We start from the raw sequence: 27,108 nt of genomic DNA, 5'->3' as shown, positions 1-27,108 counted from the left end.
TCTGATGTTCATCATGTTTATTTAGTGCTGTAAATAAAAGTAAAGAGAAAGAGATGATCGGTTCACGTTCTTCGCTACAGCGATCTGTCACGCAACAATAAAGAGCCAAAACGCTATTTATATTTTGAATTTCTTAATAAAAATTTTACCAAATTTGAAATTCAAGACTTTGTTTCATGTCAAAAGTAGCAAAGCACAAAGCTTATCGCGATTTATCGGATGGGAGGAGAAAATTATTTAATATAGGCTAATGAAATATCGATTCTTGGGATTTAAGGATTGATATCGGTTCACAAATTAAAGTAGAGGAACTGGTATTTTTACCCAGCCCTGTCATAAAAACAGGAAGTGAATCGCTACACTCTTAAAAGAAATGGTTCTATTTAGAACCAGAAATGGTTCCATCCCCCGCTTCATATATGGAACTCCAAAATGGTTCTATATAGAACCATTTTTTTGGTAAAATGTTCTATTGGCCAAGTATGGAACCCCAGGGTTCTATATAGAACCCAGAGGAACCCTTTTTTAAAGAGTGTATAGAACCTTTTAGGGGTTCCAAATACGTAGCGCAAATAGAACCTTCTAAGGTTCTATAGAACCTTTTCTTCTAAGAGTGTAGGCATTTGAAATCTTTCAGAAATGCACTGTTAGAAATAGAGCAGCTCTTCTGGTAACACTTTACAAGGTTCATTAGTTCACTTAGCATCAACTAATAATGAACTGCTGTATTTTTAGTGACTAACATTAACAGAGATTAATCGATACTGTAACAAATCTGTTTAGTTCATGTTAGCTAATGAACTTATAGCTAAGTCTTAGCGCTCTTCTCAGTGGAGAAGCACCTGTGTCACAGGACGAGTGTTGTGATGTTGACGTGTGTGTGTGTGTGTGAGAGGAAGACTGTGGAAGGGCCGAGAGGAAGAGTGAGGCTTTAAAGAGTGACTGACTTTCCAATCATGTGTTTTTCTGGGAACATTGAATTACAGCGGTGGAGAGGCGGAGATGCCGAATGAAAGGAGCCAGTGTTGCAGAGGGATGGACAGATGAAAGAGAGAGAGAGAGAGAGAGATGAAAGACAGAGAGGATGAGAAATCACTGTGACAAACACACACACACACACACATGATGTGAGAAATTCATAACAAAATGCTTGTTGTCAAATGAGTTGTTTTGATGTAGAGGATTTTTTTAAAGAATTACATTTTTTGCAGATAATTTTAATGAAATAAAAAGAATACAGTGCACTTTCTTAACACACGTTTAAAAAGTGCACTTTGTAATAATGTCAAATTTAAACTTTTAACACTTTATTATAAGGTCCCAAAAGTTAGGATTGATAAATGCATGAATATTAACTAAGAATCAGGGATGCATTATTTGTTACAGTATTTATTAATAGAGTTTAATGGTAGCTAATAAAAATACATTTGTTCATTGTTAGTTCATGTCAACACAGATCCATTATAAAATATTAACAGATACAACTTTTGATTAATAATGAATTAGTAAACAATTAACTAAGATTAATAAGTGCTGTAAAGGTTCATTGTTTGTTCATTTTAACTAATGATAACAGATTTTGCTGTAAACTGTTGCCAAAGTTTTTAAACTAATTTCAACTCGTCATGTTTTGATAATCTGCTTATTGTGATGTGTTGACATATATACTAAAGCATTTAAAGTACTTGATTATAACTCTTATTTTTAATTGTGTTCAATTGCAATTGACATAAGTTTCGACAGATTTATTACGAATATTATTATTTTTTGTAATTTGCTTTGTGCATAAAATGCATGAATGTACAGTAAATGTAAACATATTTTAAAGACAAGTAATTATGGATTACAAATAAAGATGTACTTCAGCTAATTGCATTTAATATGAATTTAAACTAATATATTTTCATTTCATTTCATCAATTCATGCAATCAAAAAAATCAGATCCTAAACTATTTTTAAAGTATGCTGAAGTACTTGTTTCAGCAGGGGTTTATTAATTGCACGGTATTAGTAGGACTGTGCTGATTTACCGTGTGTGTGTGTGTGTGTGTGTGTGTGTCACATGACTGTCCTCCACTGCTTTATTTCATACAGTCCTGCTTGAAGAGGATTGTTTGCAGTGATATGTGATGGCAGGACGCTTGTGCCTCATAACTGATGACCTTTAACCTTCAGAACCACTGACACTAAAGCAGATCTACGTCACACACACACGTCAGACATGCGTTATAGATGCGTTGTGATTATGTGTGTGTGACACAAAGAATCACCTCATAACTTACAGAACAATTGTTTGATTTCTGTGTGATTTAGTGTGTCATTCAGTATAGTGTGTTTTTTGTCATGTATTTAAGCGATAGTCCACACATGCATGTGGATGTGTTGAAATTCACTTTGCCATCGGGTGTTCCTGATGCTTTTTATCACTTGAACTAGTCAGAAAAGTGACAGTTATCAGTTTTATTGGAGTTTAAGTCTCAAACATGTTAATTTTCTTGATTATAATACTGATGATTCTTGAGATATTTAAACACATTTAGAAAGTTATAGTTCAGATATATTTTACACAGATCCACATGAAACACAACTATTCACCCACAGATTTACAGACAACAAACACGCATATTTGAGCTGTTTTAACTGAATTAACCTGCACTGACATATCTTAAAATACATCTCAAGAGTCGAGATGAACACAGTCTGAAACCAGGCATCACTCTTAAATACAAAACTACGAGAGAAAACTCTTGTTATCTGAGAAATTGATCTAAAGTGAGTTTGTTTACGGTGTTTGGGAGACATGAATGCGTTGAAACTAAAGAAAAAACATGCAAATACATGTAGTCTGGGGTATTTGCAGTGTGTTTCTTCTATATTTGGTTGCGTTGTGAGTATTTGCAGCACACCTGTTGTCAAACTGAATATGTTTTTTTGTGTTCAGCCGCCGTATGTTTTTGCTGTAATAAAAACATTTTAAAAAATGGTGACAACATTGCAAAATTGTTCAATAAGAATACAGTAATTTCAGTTAACTTACATTCACTCCATTGGACGATAGTTATGAGCGTCTACCGCTTTAATTACTCGCGCGCTTTAAAGCAGGAATCATTCTGATTGGCTGGCGATGTTTTTAACCGTTAGTAGCTTGAGAGAAAAACAAATCGATTTTGATTGAAAGTTTTTCCAATTTGTATTATTTTTTTATTACTGATGTGATATACGTTAGTTGTGGTGTTGACTTCCGTTATGTTATCACCGAAATAGAAGGATCATCGAAACTTTATCGTTTATCGTTGTTAAGTCACTCAGAGCGGAGGAGAGCTTCAGATTTAGCGACGCTTGTTTACATCTACGGGGAGAGACAGAGATGATCTACAGACACAGGAAGCAGCGTTTGGGAAATGTAGATGAAGGAAAGAAAGAAAGAGAGATGGATGGATGGATGGAGAGACGCGGGTGAGGGGAACAGCTCATAATTAGCAGTGCAGGGGGCAGTAAACGCTGACAATGAGCCTCTGTTACTGACCCACACAATACTGCACTATCAGTTACATCTCTCTCTCTCTCTCTCTCTCTCTCTCTCTCTCTCTCTCTCTCTCTCTCTCTCTCTCTCTCTCTCTCTCTCTCTCTCAGTAATAAGGTCTATCTCCCTCAGGCATGTACTCGCGAACTTCTCTCTCTCCCAAGAAACTTCAAGTTCTGCTGAGGTTAATGAGAGTCTGTGATGATGAAGATCAGACAGGTTGTTTTCTGTATACCCTACGGGTCGTCCACTTTAGCATTAAAAAACGTTTGTGTGCTCTAATTTTGGGGAATATTTCTATAAAATTCTGCTCTGGTCACTGTAATAATTGAAGATATTAGTCAGGGTGGCGCTTTTCATTGTTTAATTACTCACCGATTGTTTTTGCAGTTGATAGTGGTGTTTTAGTAGCTTGCAATTGAGATATTATAGTTTATATTAATATTTTTTTTAAATGTAGTTCATATGTTTTGCATAACTGCAAAATTGCAAAAAAAAAATGTAGTGAAAATGCCTCTTCATTTTAATTGTTATATTGTAATTATAGTTAAAGTTTTAGTAATTTAGTGTGGTTTTCTCATTTTTATTGTTTGTCTAATTGAGATACTAATAGGCGTATAGTTTTATTAACTTTAAATAAATTTGATTAATATATATGTTTTTTTTTTAAATATAAAGTTAGGCCTATTTTTGGTTGTTTCTAATTTTTAGTTTACATTTTTTAAATATAATTTTTTTCAGTTTTAGTAATTTTAGTTGGCGACATAAAGTTATACTAAATGAAAATGAGAAACATGTCTACAATTAGCTGAAATAAATTAAGTTTAAGGTTTATTTAAAAGTTTATTATTTTTATAGTTTTAGTTTATGTTTACTCTAATAACCCTGAATTTATGACTTGACACGAGCAGAAAGTGGATGTTCATAAAAAGCTAAAGTTAGTCACGGATTGTCAGTGACAAACTACCTGCTAGAAAACATCAAATGATGTCACTTCCTGTGGATGATGTCATGAAGAAAGAGTTAGAGGGCAAAAGAATAAAAGCATGGAAATGTAACTTAATCACCAATTAAAAGAGCATTCACACGAAACCACATTTGGATTAGAGAAAGAAAGGTTGTGTCGTCTTTATTCTGAAGATTGAGTTCAAAGGTCAGGGTTAGGGGCAGGGGTCGTTGCATAACACTGACTGCTGGTTGGGTGTGTGTGTGTGTGTGTGTGTGTGTGTGTGTGTGTGTGTGTTTGAGCAGGTGTGTGTTCTGAGATGCTCACTGATGGACTGAGTGATGTGGTTGTCAGGTGTCACATGTTCATTTATGTGATTCTCCAGAAAAAGACTCAACCAGAGGAAGTGTGATTATGGATATGAAGTCGAAAAGGTGGAAGAAACTGTTATTTTTGTGGTTGAGAAACTGCAGATTAGTGAGATGATTTAATGTTAAGGCATTATGAGCTGATCTCAGAGCAGCAGTGATCGACTTGACCCCCCTGATTAACTGAGATGATCTGATCTCAGACCAGCTTGAATGCTGTGACTCGCTCAGGTGCTTCATTGATTCTCCTGCTTGATTCTTCAAAAGGTGCTGACCAGTATTATTATGACAATTATCAATTATTATTATTTCTAATATTAGCGTATTTATTCATCATAATTTTTATTGTCTGTAAAGTTTTAAAAGGTGCTAAAATACTATTAGTGTTTGTATTATTATTAAGTAAATATTCATTCTTTATTATTATTTTAATTATTTCCGGAAACGTTTAAAATGTATTTATTATTATTTTTTTGTTTAATTTGTATTTATAATTTTTATTTATTTACTATTATCATTATTCTCTAGAAACTTTTAAAATGTGCTAAAATATTATTATTGATATTTATTTGTATTATTATTTTTAAAAATGTGCATTCATTTATTATTATTATTATCATTATTTCTATTGTCTGTAAAGTTTTATAAGGTGCAAAATATTCATTATTTATTGATGAAACGTTTAAAATGTACTATTATCATTATTCTCTGGAAACTTTTAAAAGGTGCAAAAATAATATAAGAATTAATTTTATATCATTGTTTTTTTTTAAATATTAATTTATTATTATAATTATTGTCATTCTCTGGAAACTTTTAAAGGTATAAAATATTTATTTTTTCTTTCATTTGCATTTATTTTTAATCTATGGATTATTTTAATTATATTTATGTGTATAATTTTTTATAAGGATTATTTTAAAAATATCTATTGTTTTATTATTATTAATAATATTCTTTGTAAACTTTTAAAATGCGCTAAATTATTGTTTATGGTCATTATTAATTTTCTTTTAAAAAGTGCTAAATTATTATTAATATTTTTTAAGCTATAATTTTCTGTTATTTTCTTTTATAATGTGCTATATATAATATTATGCTTTATATCATCATCTTTTATCTATTATTGCACTCCTGCTCGTGTGTTCGTAGAAAGAGCAGCAGAGGGCGCGAGTGTGTGGGTTGTGTGTGTTTACAGAACAAGTTAGTGTTGCGCGCTATCTGCTGGTGAGATGAGTGAACTGCAGCCGATCAGTGTGTGAGTGAGTGTCTGTGTGTGTGTGTGTGGTTTACACATGGTTCCCACGGGTCCTTTGATGTTTTTGAATCTGAGAAGAAAAAACGCAAGATCCTGTAATTTTTTTTGAAAATAACCATGCATAGATGCATGTCCTTGAAAGTGCTTGGATTTATTTTAAGCCATATTATTCCCTCCAGTCCGCTAATGTGTTATTCCGCCAACACTGCGTGGCCTATGCGCACTGATTTACGTTAGTTACGCGCATTCACGCGGTGCTTCCACCACGCTGTCAGTTACGCGCATCCACGCGGTGCTTCAAATGTTTCCCGCGCGAGGTACCTCGTGTTGTACGGTGGGCGCCATGACGTTCAAGCGCAAAAAACTACTACAATGGAACCTCAACGTTTGTTCTTGGACACACCCAGTGGTGTAGTCTACGTGATACGCAGGTATACGCCGTATACCCACTAGAAAATGTCAAGGATTTGCGTATGCCCACTAGGAAATGTCAAAGATCTCCGTATGCCCACAGCCCACTTTAAAAAGCGTGAGGATTCATAACAACATCGTTTTGTGAAATAAATTTCCGACATCAGCCCCCCTAAACGTAAGGCGACAGAATTTCGTGTTCCCTAATCTTATTAGATTCAGCGCGCGAGCAGAGAGCACGTCAAAAACAGAGGACAGGGTGTGTGTAGTGTGTTCGTGTTCATCTTCTGAGCCTCATTGGTCTGTCACTGCTCGTCAATGTCAGAATATTTGAGATGACAAATCAAATCAAAGTAGGCGGGCTTTATTTCAAAGACGCTGCTGAGCGCGAATTTCAGCAGAGTGACTCGACGCTTCAGTTTACAGGCAAGTGCGAGAAAAGATGTAAGTGGCTAAACTTAACATTTCATATTTTACATTTTTTAGGTCATGAATGTTAAACGAATGACAAAAAATAATCAGGCAAACTATAGTTTTGTGTAATTTCGCCATTTTGAAGTGAAATAATTAAATACTAGGCCTGTAACGTGACTCATGCAATTTAATAGTTTACTGTCATTGCGAGGGGACAAGAAACATTAACAAAGCCGTTTTCATCATTTTAGCCACAAGAGTAATAACGAATGTGTACATATTGATAATATAATAAAAATTTTAGCCTTTATTACATTAAAAAAGCTCAGCCTTTGGAGGGGGAGAGAATTTACTGCCCACTGACATGGTTTTAAAGCTATTTCTTATTCTTTTTTTCTTCAAACGTCTTGAAATGCACATCAGAGAAATCAAAAAAATTGAAGCACCAACCTCAAATTTAGGACCTCTTTGATTATAAAGCCCTGTCTACGGCCCTGTATTAGTCATAAGATCAATAATGAATGTGTAGCCTATATGTTTTGAATGTATTTAATAAACTTAATTACCTAGCTTTAGTAGCTTTCAGTGAATAAACGTGTCCGAGAAAAATTATTCATAGGGAAAATCCACTCATCAGTTGACCCCATGTTTACTTTCTTCACTGACAGACAAAAATGAAAAGCCTATATCAGTCATAGCTCATCTTTAGGAGGGGAAGAGACAGGGCAAGATAAAAACAAAGAGAAAAAGAGGGTGATGCTGATGAGGAGAGAGAAATAATCAGCTGCCCAGTGCCCACTGACATGGTTTTAAAGCTGTTATCTAATTTTTTGGCCTTCAAAACATCCTAAAATGCACATATGTAGATCAGAGAAATAAAATTTTTCTCAGGGAAACCCTGAACTCCCCTAACTAACCTACCTCACATTTGGGACAACAGTGATTATAAAACCCTGCCTTTTGCATGTAACGAAACTGGTTAATAGTGAGCATTAGATCCTAAACTAAACCTAGTGACGCCCCTGCTTCATGCAACCTGTCAAAGTTTAAAAGAAATATATTACTATTGCACAGCGGAGTACTTCAAGTAGGCCTAATAATATTAATAATAGTTTATTAAAACACACAGAAGCTCAAATGTCTTTAATTTACAACAGTTTATAGAGATAAATAAAGTAACTCGATGGAATAATGAAAGAAATTGCATAGTAAAATGTAATTTATAAAATAATAATAATCAAATCTATTAAGACAGAACTTTAAAGGAATATCACACAAGTTTTGAAAATTTTTCGCAAATGGGTGGTATATCACAGTATACTCACTACAAAAAACTAGACTACACCACTGGACACACCAAACCTGTCCCCACATTAAATCCAATAATTTGAGGGTATTGGACCTGGAAAGTGCTTGAACATGAAGTTAACCTGTGTGTGACCCCTGTTTACAGTAGGTGTTGTTTCAGTTTCTGGCTGTAGTTCTGTATTGTTCTGCTGTTTGATGTCAATCACAGTCTGATCCAGGGAACAGCTGTGCTGTTGTATTCGGCCATTTTCCAGGAGAGTGTGTGTTGTATGTTTCAGGAATTGAGTTTTAGACGAATGATTAACCGAAGCGTGGAGGTCATGTGATTACAGACCAGAGGTCACTGCGCCGGTGCAAACCTGCTGTGTGTTTAATACGGGCTTAGACATCCAGACACACTGCGGTAGAAAGATTTATTTCAGTATCACATTAAAAGGTGCAACAAGACAAGATAAAGTGCATTTCAGGACTTTCAAGTAGAAGTTTCTCCGTCGTCTGGAAGATTTCAAACAGGAAGACGCGTTTAACCAGCTTAGAAAGGGATCATAAAGATTCCCATCATGCAGCAGCAGCTTAATATATTTACACACATCAGATTCTCCCAGAAAAACAAGCACGATCAGAGGAAAGCGTCAGGGGAACGACTGACTGATCTCTAGGTTCTACATTAAACACTCCCGCTACATCAGCTACAACTCCCGCGTCCCAGTTCAGTTTCAAGAGTCCGAAAGCATTCCAACTGCATTAAACATCTTTCCCTTTTAAACACAAAATGGTGTGCAACACACTTAACATGTACACAACTCACATAAAACGAGCAAAGACCCAGCCTGAGTGCAAGTGTTCAGATCCCAGCTAACAAGTTCTTCCAGTAACGCTAATTCGGAACGTTGTTCTTCAAACGTTAAGGGAACATTCTATTTCTTCATTCTTCAAACATCATCGGAATGCGACTTTTAAATGTTCTCTGAACATTCCGAATCAAATTAAAAAACATTTGAAACATTCCATGACCGATAAACATTCAGAAATAAGGTTTTTATAACTTAATCTTCTTAGAACTTATTTTTTTGTTAGCTGGGATATTAGATTAAATCATGATTCTTATTTTTTTTTTGCATCTAATTTATGAAAAAAACAAACTTATCTAAAATTCTTTGATCATCAATTCAAATAAATGTCTGGTTCTTTCACCAGGAAGGAAATTAATTCCAGACAATTTCATCTTTTCATCCCTCCAACTGTTCAAAGAAAGATCTATTCCAACAGGCTTTTAAATGGTAAACTCTATAAATAACGTATTAAAATAAAATGACTCGACTGTAAAGAAGCACACGAACAGAATCTGTGATTACGGTCACTGTAGAGAGAGAATCATCTGTCTGTCCTAATCTCGTCTCCTTTGGTGATTTTTATTTGTGCTTCTCTTCTTTCCTTTTTCTTGGCATCTTAGTCTGATGTTCTGTCGCCAGTTTCAGGAGGCGTCTGATCTCCACTGGACGCCACATTACGTGACCCTCCCTCCTGTGATCTCGTGAAGGACCATTTAGGTGACATGACATGAGGTCACGACCTTTAGGGTCACGTGTTCCTTGAGGCCAAACACACCCACTTCCTCCTTTAGGAAGACTGCGATGAGCAAAGTACAAAAATGCAGGCAAGGTGATGTGTGTGTGTGTGTGTGTGTGTGTGAATATATATGTATATATAATAATGTATGAATAATGTACGTACATTTGTTGTACTATTTATATTATAAATTTTTATACAAATAATGCATTTATTTTTATAAAAGTATTATATTTATTTATATAAATTAGTTATATTATGTAAATACTATACATTAGAATAATTTGCATGTATAAATATATTTATTTATATAAAAGTACATTTATATATGAATAATACAGGTATTTATATAAATGTACTTAATATATATATATATATATACATACACTTATATAAATAAATATATTTATGTATTTTTTACTTGTATACATTTATTAATTAAATTAAGTACTGTATTTATATGAATTAATTATATTATGTAAGTATAAAAAATTTAACTAATAATAATTATTTGCATATATATTAATTCTTATATAAATAATAAATTTTTTTTTTCTAATGTGATTTAACAAAATAAATGTACTTAATATATATATATATATATATATATATATATATATATATACACTTATATAAATAAATATATTTATGTATTATTTACTTGTATACATTTATTAATTAAAGTAAGTACTGTATTTATATGAATTAATTATATTATGTAAGTATAATAAATGTAACTAATAATAATTATTTGCATAAATATTAATTCATATATAAATAATAAATGTATTTTTTTTTAAATGTGATTTAACAAAATAAATGTGTGTACTCGTGGGCCGTCATATCTCAGACTCGCTCTTATAAGTCGTGGGGTCGAGCGGTATGGCAGTCTGCAGGATGTCGAACTCGATCTGGTTGTCCATGTCTAATACGCAGAGCACGTTGCTGCTGGAGGTCATCGTGGCCGAGTCCTGGAACATTTTCTGGAAGCCTGTGGGAACGCCGGTCATACCCTCACCCGCTCGCTCCTCGTCCTCTCCGCAGCACAGCGCCACCTCGTTCTCGTAGCAGAAGGCGCTAGGCGAGTGCGGCGGGAGGAACGTTTGAGCCCCGCGGTGGCAGCGGATGTCCGGCGTCTCGGAACGGGACGAAGCCGACGAACGGCGTTCGCTCAGATCTTTCAACTCCTTAGCGCTGCAGGCAGGAGTCGAGGGAACCTCGTAAGTTTCGTGGAAGTGAGCGTAATCGACCTTGTAGCAGTCGCGGTCCTCAGAGATGACGGGCTTGAAGCGGTGACCCCAAAGGATCTCGCGGGAAAGGTAGGAGCTTCGCGTTTGCGTGGTCATGGCCGTCGCCTCCACCATTCCCTCCAGGATCACCACGATCTCGAAGTCGTCGGATACGAGGTCGGATCGGCTCATCGTCCAAAGCGGCGAGTCCTCGTCGATCTCGTGAACGATGACTAAAGGCGACACTAAGAAGAGGCGGTCGGTTCCTTCATCGTATCCCACGTTTAGATCCATTTGTTCGAGCGGGATGAACTCGCCTTCAGCCGTCACGTAAGGTCGGATGAGCTGCGCCCGAACGTGAGCCTCGACGATGTGGCTACGCCGAAGGTTCCCGACTCGCCACATTAAGCAAAGCTTCCCGTCGCGCAACGCAATCACTGCGTTCTGTGAAAAAAGCAAGGTTTGGTTCCTCTTCTTCGGACGCGCCATTTTAGCCATGATGGTGCCGATCATGAATGAGTCAATGATGCACCCGAGAATCGATTGCACCACCACCGTCGCGATCGCTACGGGACACTCTTCGGTCACGCAGCGCCAGCCGTAGCCAATGGTGGTTTGGGTCTCGATTGAGAAGAGGAATGCCCCGATGAAGCCCTCGACGTGCAGCAAACACGGCTTCCAAGGCTTCCCGACACGATCTTTATCGAAGTCCCCGTGAGCCAGAGAAGCGCTGTAGAAGATCAAGCCGAAGATGAGCCAGGACACCAGGAAGGTGGAGCAGAAGATCATTAGCAGGTACCGCCAGCGGATGTCCACGCACGTCGTAAAGATGTCCGCCAGGTAGCGCCACGGCTTGTCGTCCATGTTGGTGAAGACCACGTTGCACTGGCCGTTCTTCTTGACGAAGCGGCTGCGCAGCTGGCCTCGACCGGACGTGGAGATCCTCCCGTTGTAGGCGGTGCCCATCGCCGACCCACTCGGACCCTCCGCTCCTCCAGGGGTGTGCAGCCGGCCCGAGCCGCAGCCGTTGTGGAGGCCGAGGGTGGAGATCTTCAGCGCCTCCTCGTCAGGGGACACGATGCTGTACCTGAGAGAGAGAACAGAAGAGTTTGGGGTCTGATTTAGTTGAACTAAATACTCAATGCTTTATAGACCAAAATGAACTCAAAATTGAATTTTGACCCTCATAATTGAATTTTGTACTTAATTGAATCAACAAAGAATCTCAATGGAATGTTTCATAATTTATACATTTTCCAACATCGACAGTTGTTCAACTGAATCGAATCAACACTGAACTGAGTTGAGCTGAAAAAGGACACTGTTATCTTCTGTAGGTCTGTTTTTTATAGACACAATTGAATTTATAATTAAATTTTGACACGAATTTACATTACACTCATTGAACTGAAATGAATCAACATAGAAGCTCAATTGAACGTTTCATAATTGATTATTTTGCAACATTGACACTTATTGAACTGAATCATATCAACATAGAAGCTCAATTGAACGTTTCATAATTGATTATTTTGCAACATTGACACTTATTGAACTGAATCATATCAACATAGAAGCTCATTTGAATATTTCTTAATTGATTACTTTACAACATTGACACTTATTGAACTGAATCATATCAACATAGAAGCTCAATTGAATATTTCTTAATTGATTACTTTACAACATTGACACTTATTGAACTGAATTGAATCAACATAGAAGCTCATTTGAATATTTCTTAATTGATTACTTTACAACATTGACACTTATTGAACTGAATCATATCAACATAGAAGCTCAATTGAATGTTTCATAATTGATTATTTTGCAAACATTGACACTTATTGAACTGAATTGAATCAACATAGAAGCTCAATTGAATGTTTCATAATTGATTATTTTACAACATTGACACTTATTGAACTGAATCGTATCAACATAGAAGCTCAATTGAATGTTTCATAATTGATTACTTTGCAACATTGACACTTATTGAACTGAATCGTATCAACATAGAAGCTCAATTGAACGTTTCATTATTGATTATTTTGCAACATTGACACTTATTGAACTGAATCGTATCAACATAGAAGCTCAATTGAATGTTTCATAATTGATTATTTTACAACATTGACACTTATTGAACTGAATCGTATCAACACTGAACTGAATTGAATGTTTCATAATTACATTTTGCAACATTGACACTTATTGAACTGAATCATATCAACATAGAAGCTCAATTGAACGTTTCATAATTGATTATTTTGCAACATTGACACTTATTGAACTGAATCATATCAACATAGAAGCTCATTTGAATATTTCTTAATTGATTACTTTACAACATTGACACTTATTGAACTGAATCGTATCAACATAGAAGCTCAATTGAACGTTTCATAATTGATTACTTTACAACATTGACACTTATTGAACTGAATCGTATCAACATAGAAGCTCAATTGAACGTTTCATAATTGATTATTTTACAACATTGACACTTATTGAACTGAATCACATCACCATAGAAGCTCAATTGAATGTTTTATAATTGATTATTTTGCAACATTGACACTTATTGAACTGAATTGAATCAACATAGAAGCTCAATTGAATGTTTCATAATTGATTATTTTGCAACATTGACACTTGTTGAACTGAATCATATCACCATAGAAGCTCAATTGAATGTTTTATAATTGATTATTTTGCAACATTGACACTTATTGAACTGAATCGTATCAACACTGAACTGAATTGAATGTTTCATAATTGATTATTTTGCAACATTGACACTTGTTGAACTGAATCATATCACCATAGAAGCTCAATTGAATGTTTTATAATTTATTATTTTGCAACATTGACACCTATTGAACTGAATCGTATCAACACTGAACTGAATTGAATGTTTCATAATTACATTTTGCAACATTGACACTTATTGAACTGAATCATATCAACATAGAAGCTCAATTGAATGTTTCATAATTGATTATTTTACAACATTGACACTTATTGAACTGAATCATATCACCATAGAAGCTCAATTGAATGTTTCATAATTGATTATTTTGCAACATTGACACTTGTTGAACTGAATCATATCACCATAGAAGCTCAATTGAATGTTTTATAATTGATTATTTTGCAACATTGACACTTATTGAACTGAATCATATCAACATAGAAGCTCATTTGAATATTTCTTAATTGATTACTTTACAACATTGACACTTATTGAACTGAATCGTATCAACATAGAAACTCAATTGAACGTTTCATAATTGATTATTTTACAACATTGACACTTATTGAACTGAATCATATCACCATAGAAGCTCAATTGAATGTTTTATAATTGATTATTTTGCAACATTGACACTTATTGAACTGAATCGTATCAACACTGAACTGAATTGAATGTTTCATAATTGATTATTTTGCAACATTGACACTTATTGAACTGAATCATATCAACATAGAAGCTCATTTGAATATTTCTTAATTGATTACTTTACAACATTGACACCTATTGAACTGAATCGTATCAACATAGAAGCTCAATTGAACGTTTCATAATTGATTATTTTACAACATTGACACTTATTGAACTGAATCATATCACCATAGAAGCTCAATTGAATGTTTTATAATTGATTATTTTGCAACATTGAAACTTATTGAACTGAATTGAATCAACATAGAAGCTCAATTGAATGTTTCATAATTGATTATTTTGCAACATTGACAGTTATTGAACTGAATCATATCAACATAGAAGCTCAATTGAATGTTTCATAATTACATTTTGCAACATCCACAGTTATTGAACTGAATTGCATCAATTGAGCAGAATAATGGCACTGTTGTCTTCCGTAGATCTGCTTTCTAAACAAAATTGAATTCATAATTGTATTTTTACATTAATTTTGCAACAATGACTCGTATTGTACGTAATTGAATCAACATTAAACTCAATTGAATGTTTATACATTTTCCAACATTGGCACTTATTGAACTGAATTGAATCAACATAGAAGCTCAATTGAATGTTTCATTGATTATTTTGGAACATTGACACTGTTATTGAACTGAATCAACAATCCCAGCTAACTAAAATATGTTCTTGGAATGTTTTGCTAACATTCATATTAAGTTATTAAAAAAAAATTCGAAATGTTCTCTGAACATTAAAAACGACTGGTTTTTCCACATTTTTAAACGTTGTTAATGGAACATTCTACTTTATCGTTGTTCAAACAATATTGGAATGTTACTTTTGAAGGTTCTCTGAAACTATTAAAAGTAGTAAAGCTGACGACCAACATCCAACTAAAACGTTCCAGGAACAATGTATAAACAATGTTTTTGAGCTGACTTTTTTGACAACATTAAAGACCAGATAACATTGAACAAACGTTCTAATGTCGTTACTGGAAGAACTTTGAGAGCACCTTCCCACACACTCTAAAAAATGCTGGGTTGTTTTAACCCAATTTTGGGTAAAATATGGACAAACCCAGCCATTGGGTTAAAAATTTAATTTAAAAATGTAACCCAATGGCTGGGTTTGTCCATATTTTACCCAAAATTGGGTTAAAATAACCCAGCATTTTTTAGAGTGCAGCGTTAGCCAAAGTTATGAGAACGTTCCCTGTTACCTGGGTGAATGATGGCACTTGATTAAGTCTGTATCATTGATTGTTGTTTCCTGTGAGGCTGTTTTGAATCTGTATTGTATAAAGCGCTATATAAATGTGATGGATCTGTAATCTGATTGGAGAGTTTGTTCTTTTCAGTGACCGCTCTAAAGGACACACACTCACTCCAGATAAACCATGAGTCACTAATGCGTCTCTTCCAGAAACACACCAACGGATCCTCCTTAAGAACTTCCTGAACCTTTAACGAATGGACTTACAGTGGGATCAGGTCTGTCTGTTTCTCCGTGGTTTCACTGTCTTTTTATCGCTTTTTTTTTCAGTTTTTGTCCATTAAGGGTTGAGAGACTCAGGTGTGTGTTACCTGCCCCTAAACTGGGATTATGAGAGAAGGAGAGTCATTTAGCATTTAGCCATATCAGGATTGCGGTCAGTGAAGGTTAGGGATTATAACCTGAGCCATCTCTCTCTCCCTCTCTCTCTCTCTCTCTCTCTCTCATACACACATAATAAACAAATAAACATACAGACTGACGATCAATCACAACGATCAGCTGATGTTTGGTGGAGCGCAATAATTACAGTAAAAGCTTTAAAATAAATGGCATTCAAAATTCTTCAGAATTGTTTAGGAATAAAATGTTGCATAAAAAAATAGGTGAATGATATATGAACAAACCCCTCAGTAAAAAGCTTCAGAATATAGATGGGAATAAAACTGTAAGTTTTGGTGCATGTAGGTGATGCTGAAGTGGAGAAAAAAAGATTTAAAGATATCAATGGTAATTGAAATCTAGAGACGAAATCAAATGGATAAAGTGCAATAATATAAACGCTTAACTGTAGTTTGGAGGTTTTCTTTCCACTAGCAAAATAGCACAATCTTCTTGTTGATGAGCAGCATTAAACAAAAAGTATTTCACTCGCAAAGTTCAAAACGACTCGCAAACCAGCTGAGAAAATGAGAAAAACATTTGATACTTGTGCATTTTACAAAAAAAAACTTAATTTTTTTTTTACAGATATTAGGGATACTTTACCCCAAAATGATTATTCTGTCATCTTTATGTCGTTTCAAACCTGTATGACTATCTTATGTTGAACCCAAAAGACGACATTTTGAAGAATGTTGAAAACTAAACAAGTTTCATTGTATGGACAAAAAACTAACTTTACTCAAAAAAACATCTTTTATGTCTAACAGATGAAAGAAAGAGCGTCACACAGGTTTGGAAAGACATGCGGAGTTATAAAGGATAGCAGAATAATAATTTTTGGGTCAAATATCTCTTAATATATTAAGATATATCATATGTAGGGATGCCGATTGAGCCCCATTTCGAGTCATTGAATATTGAGTATCTGCCGAGACCCCCGATCGGATACTTGTGTTTTCCTAGTGCTATGTGCACACTTCAATTACATTAAAGTTATTACGATTGTCCAATGTTTACAGGGATGTAAAGAGAGTTTCACAGGGGCTCACATGTACAAAAAAGGGGGATATCTATCACTATTGTGTGATTCCAATATTACTACTACTACACACACACATATTTACTAAGAAAATGGGACTACTGATATAGACTTATTTTATATGTATAATAAACAGAATAAGTGCAACAAAAAGGGGGGAAAAGTAAGCAAGTAAGACTCCTGCCATCTCAGTGTCAGTCAACCCATAGCAATGCGTCGGGGCAACCACGTCAGATGGTCTGACAGCAGATACTAATAATTAGTACATAAATAACTTTCGAGTTATGCGCACTTTTGTAAGTAAATACTGCCCTATCTCACGACCAATTCGTACGATTTGTCTAAACCCACGTGATGATTAGGTTTAGGGGCGGAGTCGGGTAGGTAATTCGTACGAATTCATACGAATTGGCCAATTCGTAAAATATATACGATTTAGCAAAATCATACTAATTCGTACGACTGAGGTCGTATGAATTGTTACGAATTAGCCACCTCGTAAAATTCGTACAAATTCCGGTGAGATCGGGTTGGTAAATATGCGGCGTACACACATTTCATGGTCGCCAGTTGGCAAACCCACATACTGCCACCTACAGCACAACACTGGCATTACAGCTGGCATGAAATAAATGATCGGGCTTAGGATAACAAAAATTTTAACGATTCTTGTGATCACCATAGAATGACCTGTAAACACACACACACACATGTTGTAGTCGTACCTGTTGGCTCGGTTGCTTCCCATGCTGTATTTGATCTTCAGCGTGTTTGTGCTGCTGTCCTCAGTGACGCGACAAAACAACGTTCCCCGTTTACTGGGAAAGATTTGGGATCGGCATCCTAACAGATGATGCACAGGCCTGGATGTCTCTCACACACTGCAGCCAAAGAGAAACACATGCGCTGTTACACACTCAGTCTGATTTCAGAGGTTTCATCTGAAGTGGACAGAAACTATATTTGTGTTCTGGTTTGGATGCCGTGATCTGGGTCAAAGCAGTGGTTAAAATAGACCTGACGCGCTCACACACACACAAACACACACACACACAGATGTAGTCTAACAACATCACTGATTCGCATGTTCTCTAAATATTCAGCTCAATATTTAGATTTATATATGAACTCTCGTTTAAATCCATTCCAGCCTAAATGTATTATTTATGCATTTGCATTGCAAATTCTTTATACTTTGATTTATTAAACTTCATCATCATCAACAACAACTGCCCAGATTAACCCAAATAGGCTTAAACATAACATTATACATATATATATATATATATATATTTAACAGTTTTAACATAAACACTAATAAAATTGATATGTATGGAGGCGTATTGCATTCACTAGAAGAAAAAAAATGTGCTCTGTTTTTCTGAATTAATGAGGGTTTTTTTCATGAGAAAAAATTGTTTTCTCTGTTTTTCTGAATTAATGAGTTAATTTTTCATGCGAAAAAAACATTTTTTGCTCTGTTTTTCTGAATTAACGAGTTAATTTTTCATGAGAATTTTTTTTTTGCTCTGTTTTTCTGAATTAATGAGTTAATTTTTCATGGATTTTTTTTTTGCTCTGTTTTTCTGAATTAACAAGTTAATTTTTCATGGATTTTTTTTTTCTTACGAAAAATAAACTCATTAATTCAGAAAAACAGAGCAAAATAGTTTTTTTCTCATGAAAAATTAACTCGTTAATTCAGAAAAACAGAGCAAAAACTTTTTTTCTCATGAAAAATTAACTCGTTAATTCAGAAAAACAGAGTAGGTTTTTTTTTCTTCAAGTGAATGCAATACGCCTCCGTATAAAGCAAGCCAAATGCTAAATTTATTTACATTCAGAGTATCAAAGAAAGTTGCATTTATTATTACTTTTTAAAACTTTTTTCATTATTTTAAAATCAAATTATTTCAATGACATCAATCAGAAGTTGTGTACGTCTTGAGATGATTTAATCTGAAACGGTTTATTAAATGTTTGCAGTTGTTCATGTGGAGATCTCGTCAGACGTCATCAGGACAGACGCATGTGATTCAATAACTGCGCTGCCAAAACAATGAAAATGGACTTAACCTTTGTTACACAATATAAACACACTTAATCCCTGACTGAATGTGTGTGTGTGTGTGTGTGTGTGTGGAGGAGAAGGTTTCTTTCTTTATTCCTAATCCAGTAAATTATGTCTGAATAATCTCCTCATCTCTCATTTTTACAGTGATATGAGAAGCAGATCAAAAGAAACAAGCCCTGAGGATCCTTCAGTGTAATCTGAGACCGTGTGTGTGTGTGTGTGTGTGTGTGTGTTTTTAAGATTTATGAGGACAGAAATTTGTATAATGACATTGGTATTACAATGTGAATGTAATTTATGAGGACATTTCCTTTGTTTTAATATTTCAAATGGCTTTATTTTATGGCTTTATTAATATTTCTTACTCACTCAGTGGAACACATATTGAGAATCCTGTTGAAAGAGCCCAAGTTATTGGCGGTTATATTACAGGGAACGTACGATAGTCACATGTTTGCTGTTGAAATTCTGCAGCCGAGCGATGACATCTCAGATCACTATCTAGTCTCGTGTAAACTTCACTTAGCCAAAGCAGCAAAGCCGAATCCGTGTTATAAATATGTTAGACCGATAACTTCTACCACTAAAGATCACTTTATCAATAATCTTCCTCAGTTTCATCATCTTAGCATCCCAGAAAGCTTAGAAAAAATCGATATTAGGACAGAAACTGTTAACTCTCTCCTTTCCAGCACTTTAGACGCAGTTGCTCCGTTGCGCTTAAAGACGATTGAAGAAAATAGTCCAACGCCGTGGTACAACGAGCACACTCGGGCCCTTAAGAGAGCAGAAAAATTTAGCGTAGCTGGAAGAAACTAAACTAGAGGTATTTCGTATTTCATGGAAGGAGAGCTCAATTGCTTACATAAAGGCTTTAAAAGCTGCTAGAACTGCTTATTTTCCAACCCTATTAGACGAAAATAAACAAAACGCTATGTATTTATTTGAAACAGTGGCTAAAATAACGAAAAATAAAGCTTCAAGTCCAGACGTTTCCAAGCAGCACAGCAGCTTCAAGATATCTTCTTGCCAGCAGCCGTTTCACAGGGCTGCGTTTCCCAAAAGCATCGTAAGTTTAAGTTGATCGTATAACCATTCCCACCAATGGTCTATTCGATCGACTGAGGCCCCGCCCACACTACTGCGTTTTCGTTTAAAAACGGAGACCTTTTGCTACGTTTGCACCTCCCGTCCACACTAAAATGGGAAAAACGAAGACCTAAAACGGAGAAGTTTAGAAACGCTGCAGCTGCGTTTTGCGTTTTGAATCTCCGAAGGGCGTTTTAGTGAAGACGAGACGAAACGGAGAACTTCAGAAACGCTGACGCAAAGGCTGACGCTTGGCTCTATAATTGGGTGTTATCAGTCATGACGTATCCTTCCCTGATTCGTCATTCACTGTTTACACCGGCGCGCGCATGCCCAGTGTTGGTGAATGGTCACGTGATCCGCGTTTTCAGTCGTTTTAATGTGGACGGAGATCGTTTCTAATACGCAGATAAAACGCTGGTGTGGACGGAGATCGTATTCGTTTTAATTCTCCGTTTTTAAACGAAAACGCAGTAGTGTGGACGGGGCCTTAGGCTACGTCCACATTAATACGGATACATTTGAAAACGGGGTTTTCGTTTAAAAACGCTCTCCGTCCACACTAGCGTTTTCAGGTGTTTTCCGACGTTTCAGTGTGGATGAGAAACTTCTAAATTCACTTTACTGTGCATGTGTGAAACTTCACAAAAGCACACTGAGACGATACAGACGGGAAAATAAATAATAATGTTATCGCACAATAACAGGATAATTTTATTTAGCAAAATATCTCACCATCACTGATGCGTCCAGGTCGCATTCAGTCAACATATGTTTGGTCTAAGACGCAACTGCTCTCCTGTTTTGCCGCAGGACAGCAAATGTGAGTAGACTACATTATCTGTTATCTTTGCAGTACTGTGCTATGAAGAATAGCACATATTAAGTAACATAGAAAGTAACATATTTTAGCAACAGTGTAAAAATGAATAACATAACAGGCACAATACCGATAAACATGAATATCTATTGGTACTAGATGGATCACATGACCAAACTTACGTCATCGTTTTGAAATACCTCCGGTTTCACTGTCCACACTACAACGCGAAAACGCCGTTTTCAAATTTATCCACTTTGGAGAGCGTTTTCCAAACGATACGTTTTTGTTGACTTAAAACGCCGTCTCAGTGTGGACGGAAGGCCAAAACGGAGAGAAAAATATACGTTTTCAAAAGAAAACATATTAGTGTGGACATGGCCTTAGGCTCGCGATGCTTTTGGGAAACGCAGCCCTGGTTAGTACCTGGATGGGAGACTCCAGAAAGCCTGCTCGCTGCTGGAAGAGGTGTTAGTGAGGCCAGCAGGGGGCGCTCACCTTGTGGTCTTTGTGGGACGTAATGCCCCAGTATAGTGATGGAGACACTATACTGTCCTCCAGATGAGATGTTAAACTGAGGTCCTGACTCTGTGGTCATCAATAACCCCAGGATGTCCTTTAGAAAAACATTAGAATAGGGGTTTAACCCTGATATCCTGGACAAATTGTTCAGTGGCCATCATGGCGTCCTAATCACTGTCTCCTCTCCACCAGTAAGCTGGTGTGTGATGGCTGATCTGGCACAATATGGCTGCCGTCGCATCATCCAGGTGGATGGTGGTGGTCGAGGAGATTCCCCCCTTCCATGTAAAGTGCTTTGAGTGTCCAGAAAAAGGGTTATATAAATGTAACAAATTATTATTATTAAGATTAAAATTATAACTATTCAACTGTCTCCTACAGCATTGTAGTCACCTGAAAAATTTTATTTGATAGGAGAGAATTTACTAAACTTGTTAAATCATCTAAATCGACAACATGTGTTAGAGCCTATACCGGCCAAGCTCCTGAAAGAGATGCTTCCAGAGGTCATAGATCCTCTTCTTAATATCATTAATTCGTCTTTGACATTAGGATACGTATTTAAAATCACTTGTTAAAAAAACAACTTGAAGATATTAGAAAAGGCAGTATACTCACAACTATGTTCCTTTTTGATGTCTGCAAGGATTTTCAGTCCAGATTAAGACCGTACCATAGTACAAAGACAGCTCTCATTAGAGTCACACATATTTTGCTCTTATCATCCGATCGTGGTTGTATCTCTCTATTAGTGCTGCATTTGACCACAACATTCTTTTAAATCGACTAGAAAACTATGTTGGCATTTGTGGAACTGCATTAGCATGGTTTAAATCATACTTATCTGATCGTTATCAGTTTGTAGCAGTAAATGAAGAGATGTCTTATCGATCACAAGTTCAGTATGGCGTACCACAAGGCTCAGTACTAGGACCGCTGCTGTTCACTCTGTACATGCTGCCATTAGGAGATATCATTACGGACACAGAATTAGTTTTCACTGTTTTTTCTGATGATACTCAGCTGTATTTTTCTTCACGCCCTGACAAAACTTACAAATTAACATAATGAATGGAATGCTGCTCTGTCAAGTCTTTGTGGTCGGGGTGTGCTCTTTGATAGGAATCTCTCATTTGAAAGTCATGTGTCTAGTGTCTGTAAAACCGCATTCTTCCATCTTAAAAACACGCCATATCCTCTTAATTAAAAATGCGGAACAATTAGTTTGTGAGTTCATGACTTCAAGGCTAGATTATTGTAATGCCCTGCACGCTTAGTAAACAAACTCCAGATAGTCCAAAACGCAGCCGTTTGAGTTCTTACCAGAACCAGGAAGTATGACCATATTAGCCTGGTTCTGTCAACCCAACACTATCTCACGACCAATTCGTACGAATTCGACGCATGATTAAAAAGTGGCTAATTCGTAACAATTCATACGACCTCACTCGTACTAATTCGTACGATTTGTCTAAACCCACGTGATGGTTATGTTTAGGGGCGGGGTCAGGGGTAGGTCATTCGTACGAATTCATACGAATTGGCTAATTCGTAAAATATGTACGATTTAGCAAAATCGTATTAATTCGTACGAGTGAGGTCGTATGAATTGTTACGAATTAGCCACTTTTTAATCATTCGTCGAATTCGTACGACTTGGTCGTGAGATCGGGTTGGTCAACCCTGCATTGGCTGCCTATTAAACATTGTATACATTTAATTATATATTGGTGATTACTTACAAACCACTAAATGGCTTAGCTCCCCAGTGCTTGAGCGAGCTCTTTACGCATTATAGTCCTTCTTTTTAATTATGATCTCAAAATGAATTTTTAAGGCCAGACAAGTAATTTGTAAAGAAAGACTACACGCCTGCGCACATATATATTTAAATATGCATATCTACACTGTAAAAAACATTTTCAAGATTTGTTATCACAACATATTTTCTTTTGTCAAATCAACTTTATAATAATTTATTTAGCTGAGATAACTTATTATTTTGAGTTTCTGATGGTTAAATTAATCTACTTCGATGTATTAACTCACTTTTTCCAGTTCAATCAACTTAAAATTTTAAGGCAACCCAGGTTACTTACTTTTTTAAGTTAAACCAACAATATATTTTACAGTGTATAGACTGAACACGTAATACGCATGTGCATGCTGTCAGCTTTTTCACAGAATCACGTTTTTTAAGTTAACGCGGAAATGACCGTGTTTTTCAACTCTTTCTCTGGGTTTGCGTTCTCGAGCCACCAGACACTGTTTTGTGTGGATGAGCGGCCAGAGCACGTCCCATTATCACTGTAAAGCTGCTTTAAGACAATATATATTGTGAAGAGCGGTATATTAAATGAATGTAACTTGACTTGACTTTAAAAACAGTAAAAAAGTAAAAAAGTATTAAAAATGTAAAAATGCATAAAGTTTCCTGTGATGGGCAGGTTTAAGGGGTCGAGTGAGTGTAATTACAAAATACAATCTGAGTGCGTGTGTGTGTATGTGTGTGTCTGAGAGTATGTGAGTGTGCGCGTGTGTCTGAGTGAGAGTGTGTTTATCTGAGTGTGTGTGTGTGTGTGTGCGCATGTATCTGTGTCTGTGTGTTTTTGTGTGCATGTGTTCATGTGAGTGTGTCTGAGTGTGTGAGAGACAGGAGGTAAGTTCAGATTCAAGCAGATTTTATATTTTATTATTCTTTACTATATAAACAATGAAGATTTTGATGTGCTTCACTTAGAAAGTGCGCGAAAAGAGTCACATGAGTTCTGTGTGTTTGTAATTTATTGTAATTTTACTATATTTTTAATTTCTATTAATTATTTTTGATTCATTGTGTTTTTATAGTGTTTGTATTAACATTACTTGAAATTTAGATATTTCAGAATCTATAGATTTTTAAGAACCCTGCAGAATGTTCCGTGTTAGCTTGGGTTTCTCTTCACTATCTTTGGTTTTCACTTAATTTCACCTTGAATTTGTGTTGACTTCATTTTGGAAGTCATCCAAAATGACTTGCAGTGCATTCAGGGTATACATTTAATGAGGTCACTCGTGGGAAATTAACCCATGACCTTGCTGACATTGATATGCCATGATCTGTTTGAGCCACAGGACTGTTGAAACTGCTGAAGTTCATCACATAACTATCATCAACGCTAAATCTAACACTTTTCATGCAAGTGAAATGTGTAAATGCACGCTCACATTCAGTCATAACCAACATATTTACACACAACGCCTCTAAGACACTTCGATTTGTCACAACATCGGCAGCTGTCAGTCAATAAATGGGAAAACAAAAGTAACTTCCGTTACTTATTTGAAAAAGTAACTCAGATATGTTGTGAATTTTAAAAGTAATGCACTACTTTACTTTACTAGTTACTTGAAAAAGTAATCTGATTAAAATGACTTGTTATGAGTTACCACAACACTGGAGAGTTGAAGACTTTTTACACCCAGATTTGACAATATAAGCCACAATTTTTCCTCTTTGTACATTCTACAGAAAATATCTAATACTTTGATAAATACCATGGCACAGTTTGATTACTATATTAATACCAACACCTAAGTATTTACATGGCACTATATGTATAAATCATGGTATTAGGCACTTAATTGTTCAAACTAACTAAAACATTGGTGCATTTCTGTTGGACTGGAAACATAAGAGCATTGAGTGCATTAAGCTCATTGATCAGGGGAATCAGATGAAGTCACGCGGCACATTTAGCGCGCTTTCCACTGGAAACTAACCGTCAAATAAACATGAGGCGACAGAACTCGTTTCCCGCGCTTGAAGTTTAAACTGATATAACGTAGCCTACAGAGTGTGTGAAACTTTTAAATACCCCAGGGGTTTCATCCATCGTGCTCCAGATGTTCGTCTCAAATCTGCGGGATTGAGACTGTGACATAAATATGATGACGTGCAGGTAAATTTAGCGCGCGCGGTAAATCCGGGAAAGCTCCAGATGCGGCGCGCGACCAGTGCGTGATCTCAAACAGAGAGAGCATAATCTCTTTTCATTACAACATCAAGTTTCTTTTCTCGTTTTCAGCCGCATTTATCCTCCCCTCATCTGCCCATCAGCCATTGGGTTTATGTACGTCAGTCCTTCAGTTTTAAACACTTAAAGTTACAACGAACGTTCCTAAATCAAATATTTTTATAACATTAATTTGTACGTTTACACCACTCTTGTTTTAAAAAAATAAATAAATAAAGACATATACATTTGTTATACAAGTGTCAAAAATTGACAAAATGCAGAAGACATCTTTATCCAAATGCCGGTAATGGATGGATGTGGAAATAAAAAATCACTAATGAAGAGCAATTATTATTATCTATTATCAGATTTACTGCACACAATAAAATTAGAATTACTCACCTTGTTAAAGCAAATATTTAATCTGTAAAGGTATTCTCTCCCTTAAACCTGTGTCACGGTCACTTCGTGTTTCGGTGGTAATTAAGTGCGCCGTTATCTCGTCCCGTTTTTTTTTTTTTTTTTTTTATTCTCCGAAAACACTCATCTTTAACACGATGTTATCAGCGCCGTGTTTTTGTAATTCATGTTTTCTTGTAGTTTTCGCAGGTTAATCCCACCGGTCGGTCTCTCTTCTTTGACTTGACTCACGCGCTAATCTCCGAGCGCGCGCGCGCTCTCCTCCTCATCCTCGTCCTCGCGGTCTCGCGCGCATGTGGGTGACCGACCGGCGGATAACGGGGGAGGAGGAGGAGAGAGATGCGAGAAACTGTCACTGCGATTATGCTCACTTCAGATTGATGTCAAGTGAAATTCAGTACAAATTAGTCCAGACGTGATGGATGAGGGGATGAAATGGAGGACCGCCGATTGACTTGTTCAGGGGTTTGCTTCTGCTGTCTGTAGGATAAATGCACATTTGTATCATTGTCATCCTCTTCAGCTTCACAGATTTTATTCTTAGTGGATGTTTCTCGCTGTCAAAGTCTTTTAGCATCCAAATCAAAATGTTCTCTCACACAGATTCAGAAATAATATGACCAAAACTGCGGTTCTTTCATAATCCAAACTACCCACACGCTTTTAAAAAATAAGAGAGACCATCTGTTAAAACTAAAGCTTCTTTATTGACATCATTGGATCCATTAAGAACCTTTATTAACATCCATGGAATCTTTCCATTCCACAAAAGGTTCTTTATATTATTTAAATATAAACAAAAGTTCCAATATGGAGTTTTCGCGTGATGCTCCATGGAAGATCTATTTTTGGTTCCCCAAGAACCTTTCAGTGAACAATTCTTAAAAGAATGTAAGATCAAAATTCTTGTAATAGTCTAAAGAACCTTTTGTGGAACAGAAAGATTCCATGATGTTCTTCATGGAACCAATACAGAACCTTATATTTTAAGAGTTAGACCCTAAAGAAACTG

General features: G+C 36.0%; 1 protein-coding gene across 1 annotated transcript; it reads right to left on the bottom strand.

The window, feature by feature from the left end:
* Positions 1 to 10,457: 10,457 nt before the first annotated feature.
* On the bottom strand, positions 10,458 to 26,624 carry kcnj4 (potassium inwardly rectifying channel subfamily J member 4). The gene is made up of 3 exons (XM_039652108.2): positions 26,079 to 26,624; positions 17,899 to 18,054; positions 10,458 to 12,114 (listed from the first exon to the last, which is right to left on the bottom strand). The coding sequence occupies exons 2-3, from the start codon at positions 17,919 to 17,921 to the stop codon at positions 10,638 to 10,640; spliced, it is 1,500 nt and encodes a 499-aa protein (XP_039508042.2). The 5' UTR covers positions 17,922 to 18,054; positions 26,079 to 26,624; the 3' UTR covers positions 10,458 to 10,637.
* Positions 26,625 to 27,108: the final 484 nt, after the last annotated feature.

Source organism: Pimephales promelas, chromosome 3, assembly GCF_988280905.1.
Source record: "Pimephales promelas chromosome 3, fPimPro1.hap1.1, whole genome shotgun sequence".
Classification (NCBI taxonomy): Eukaryota; Metazoa; Chordata; class Actinopteri; order Cypriniformes; family Leuciscidae; genus Pimephales; species Pimephales promelas.
Note: the sequence above shows the minus strand (reverse complement) of the source record. Positions and strands in the feature narration are given on the sequence as shown.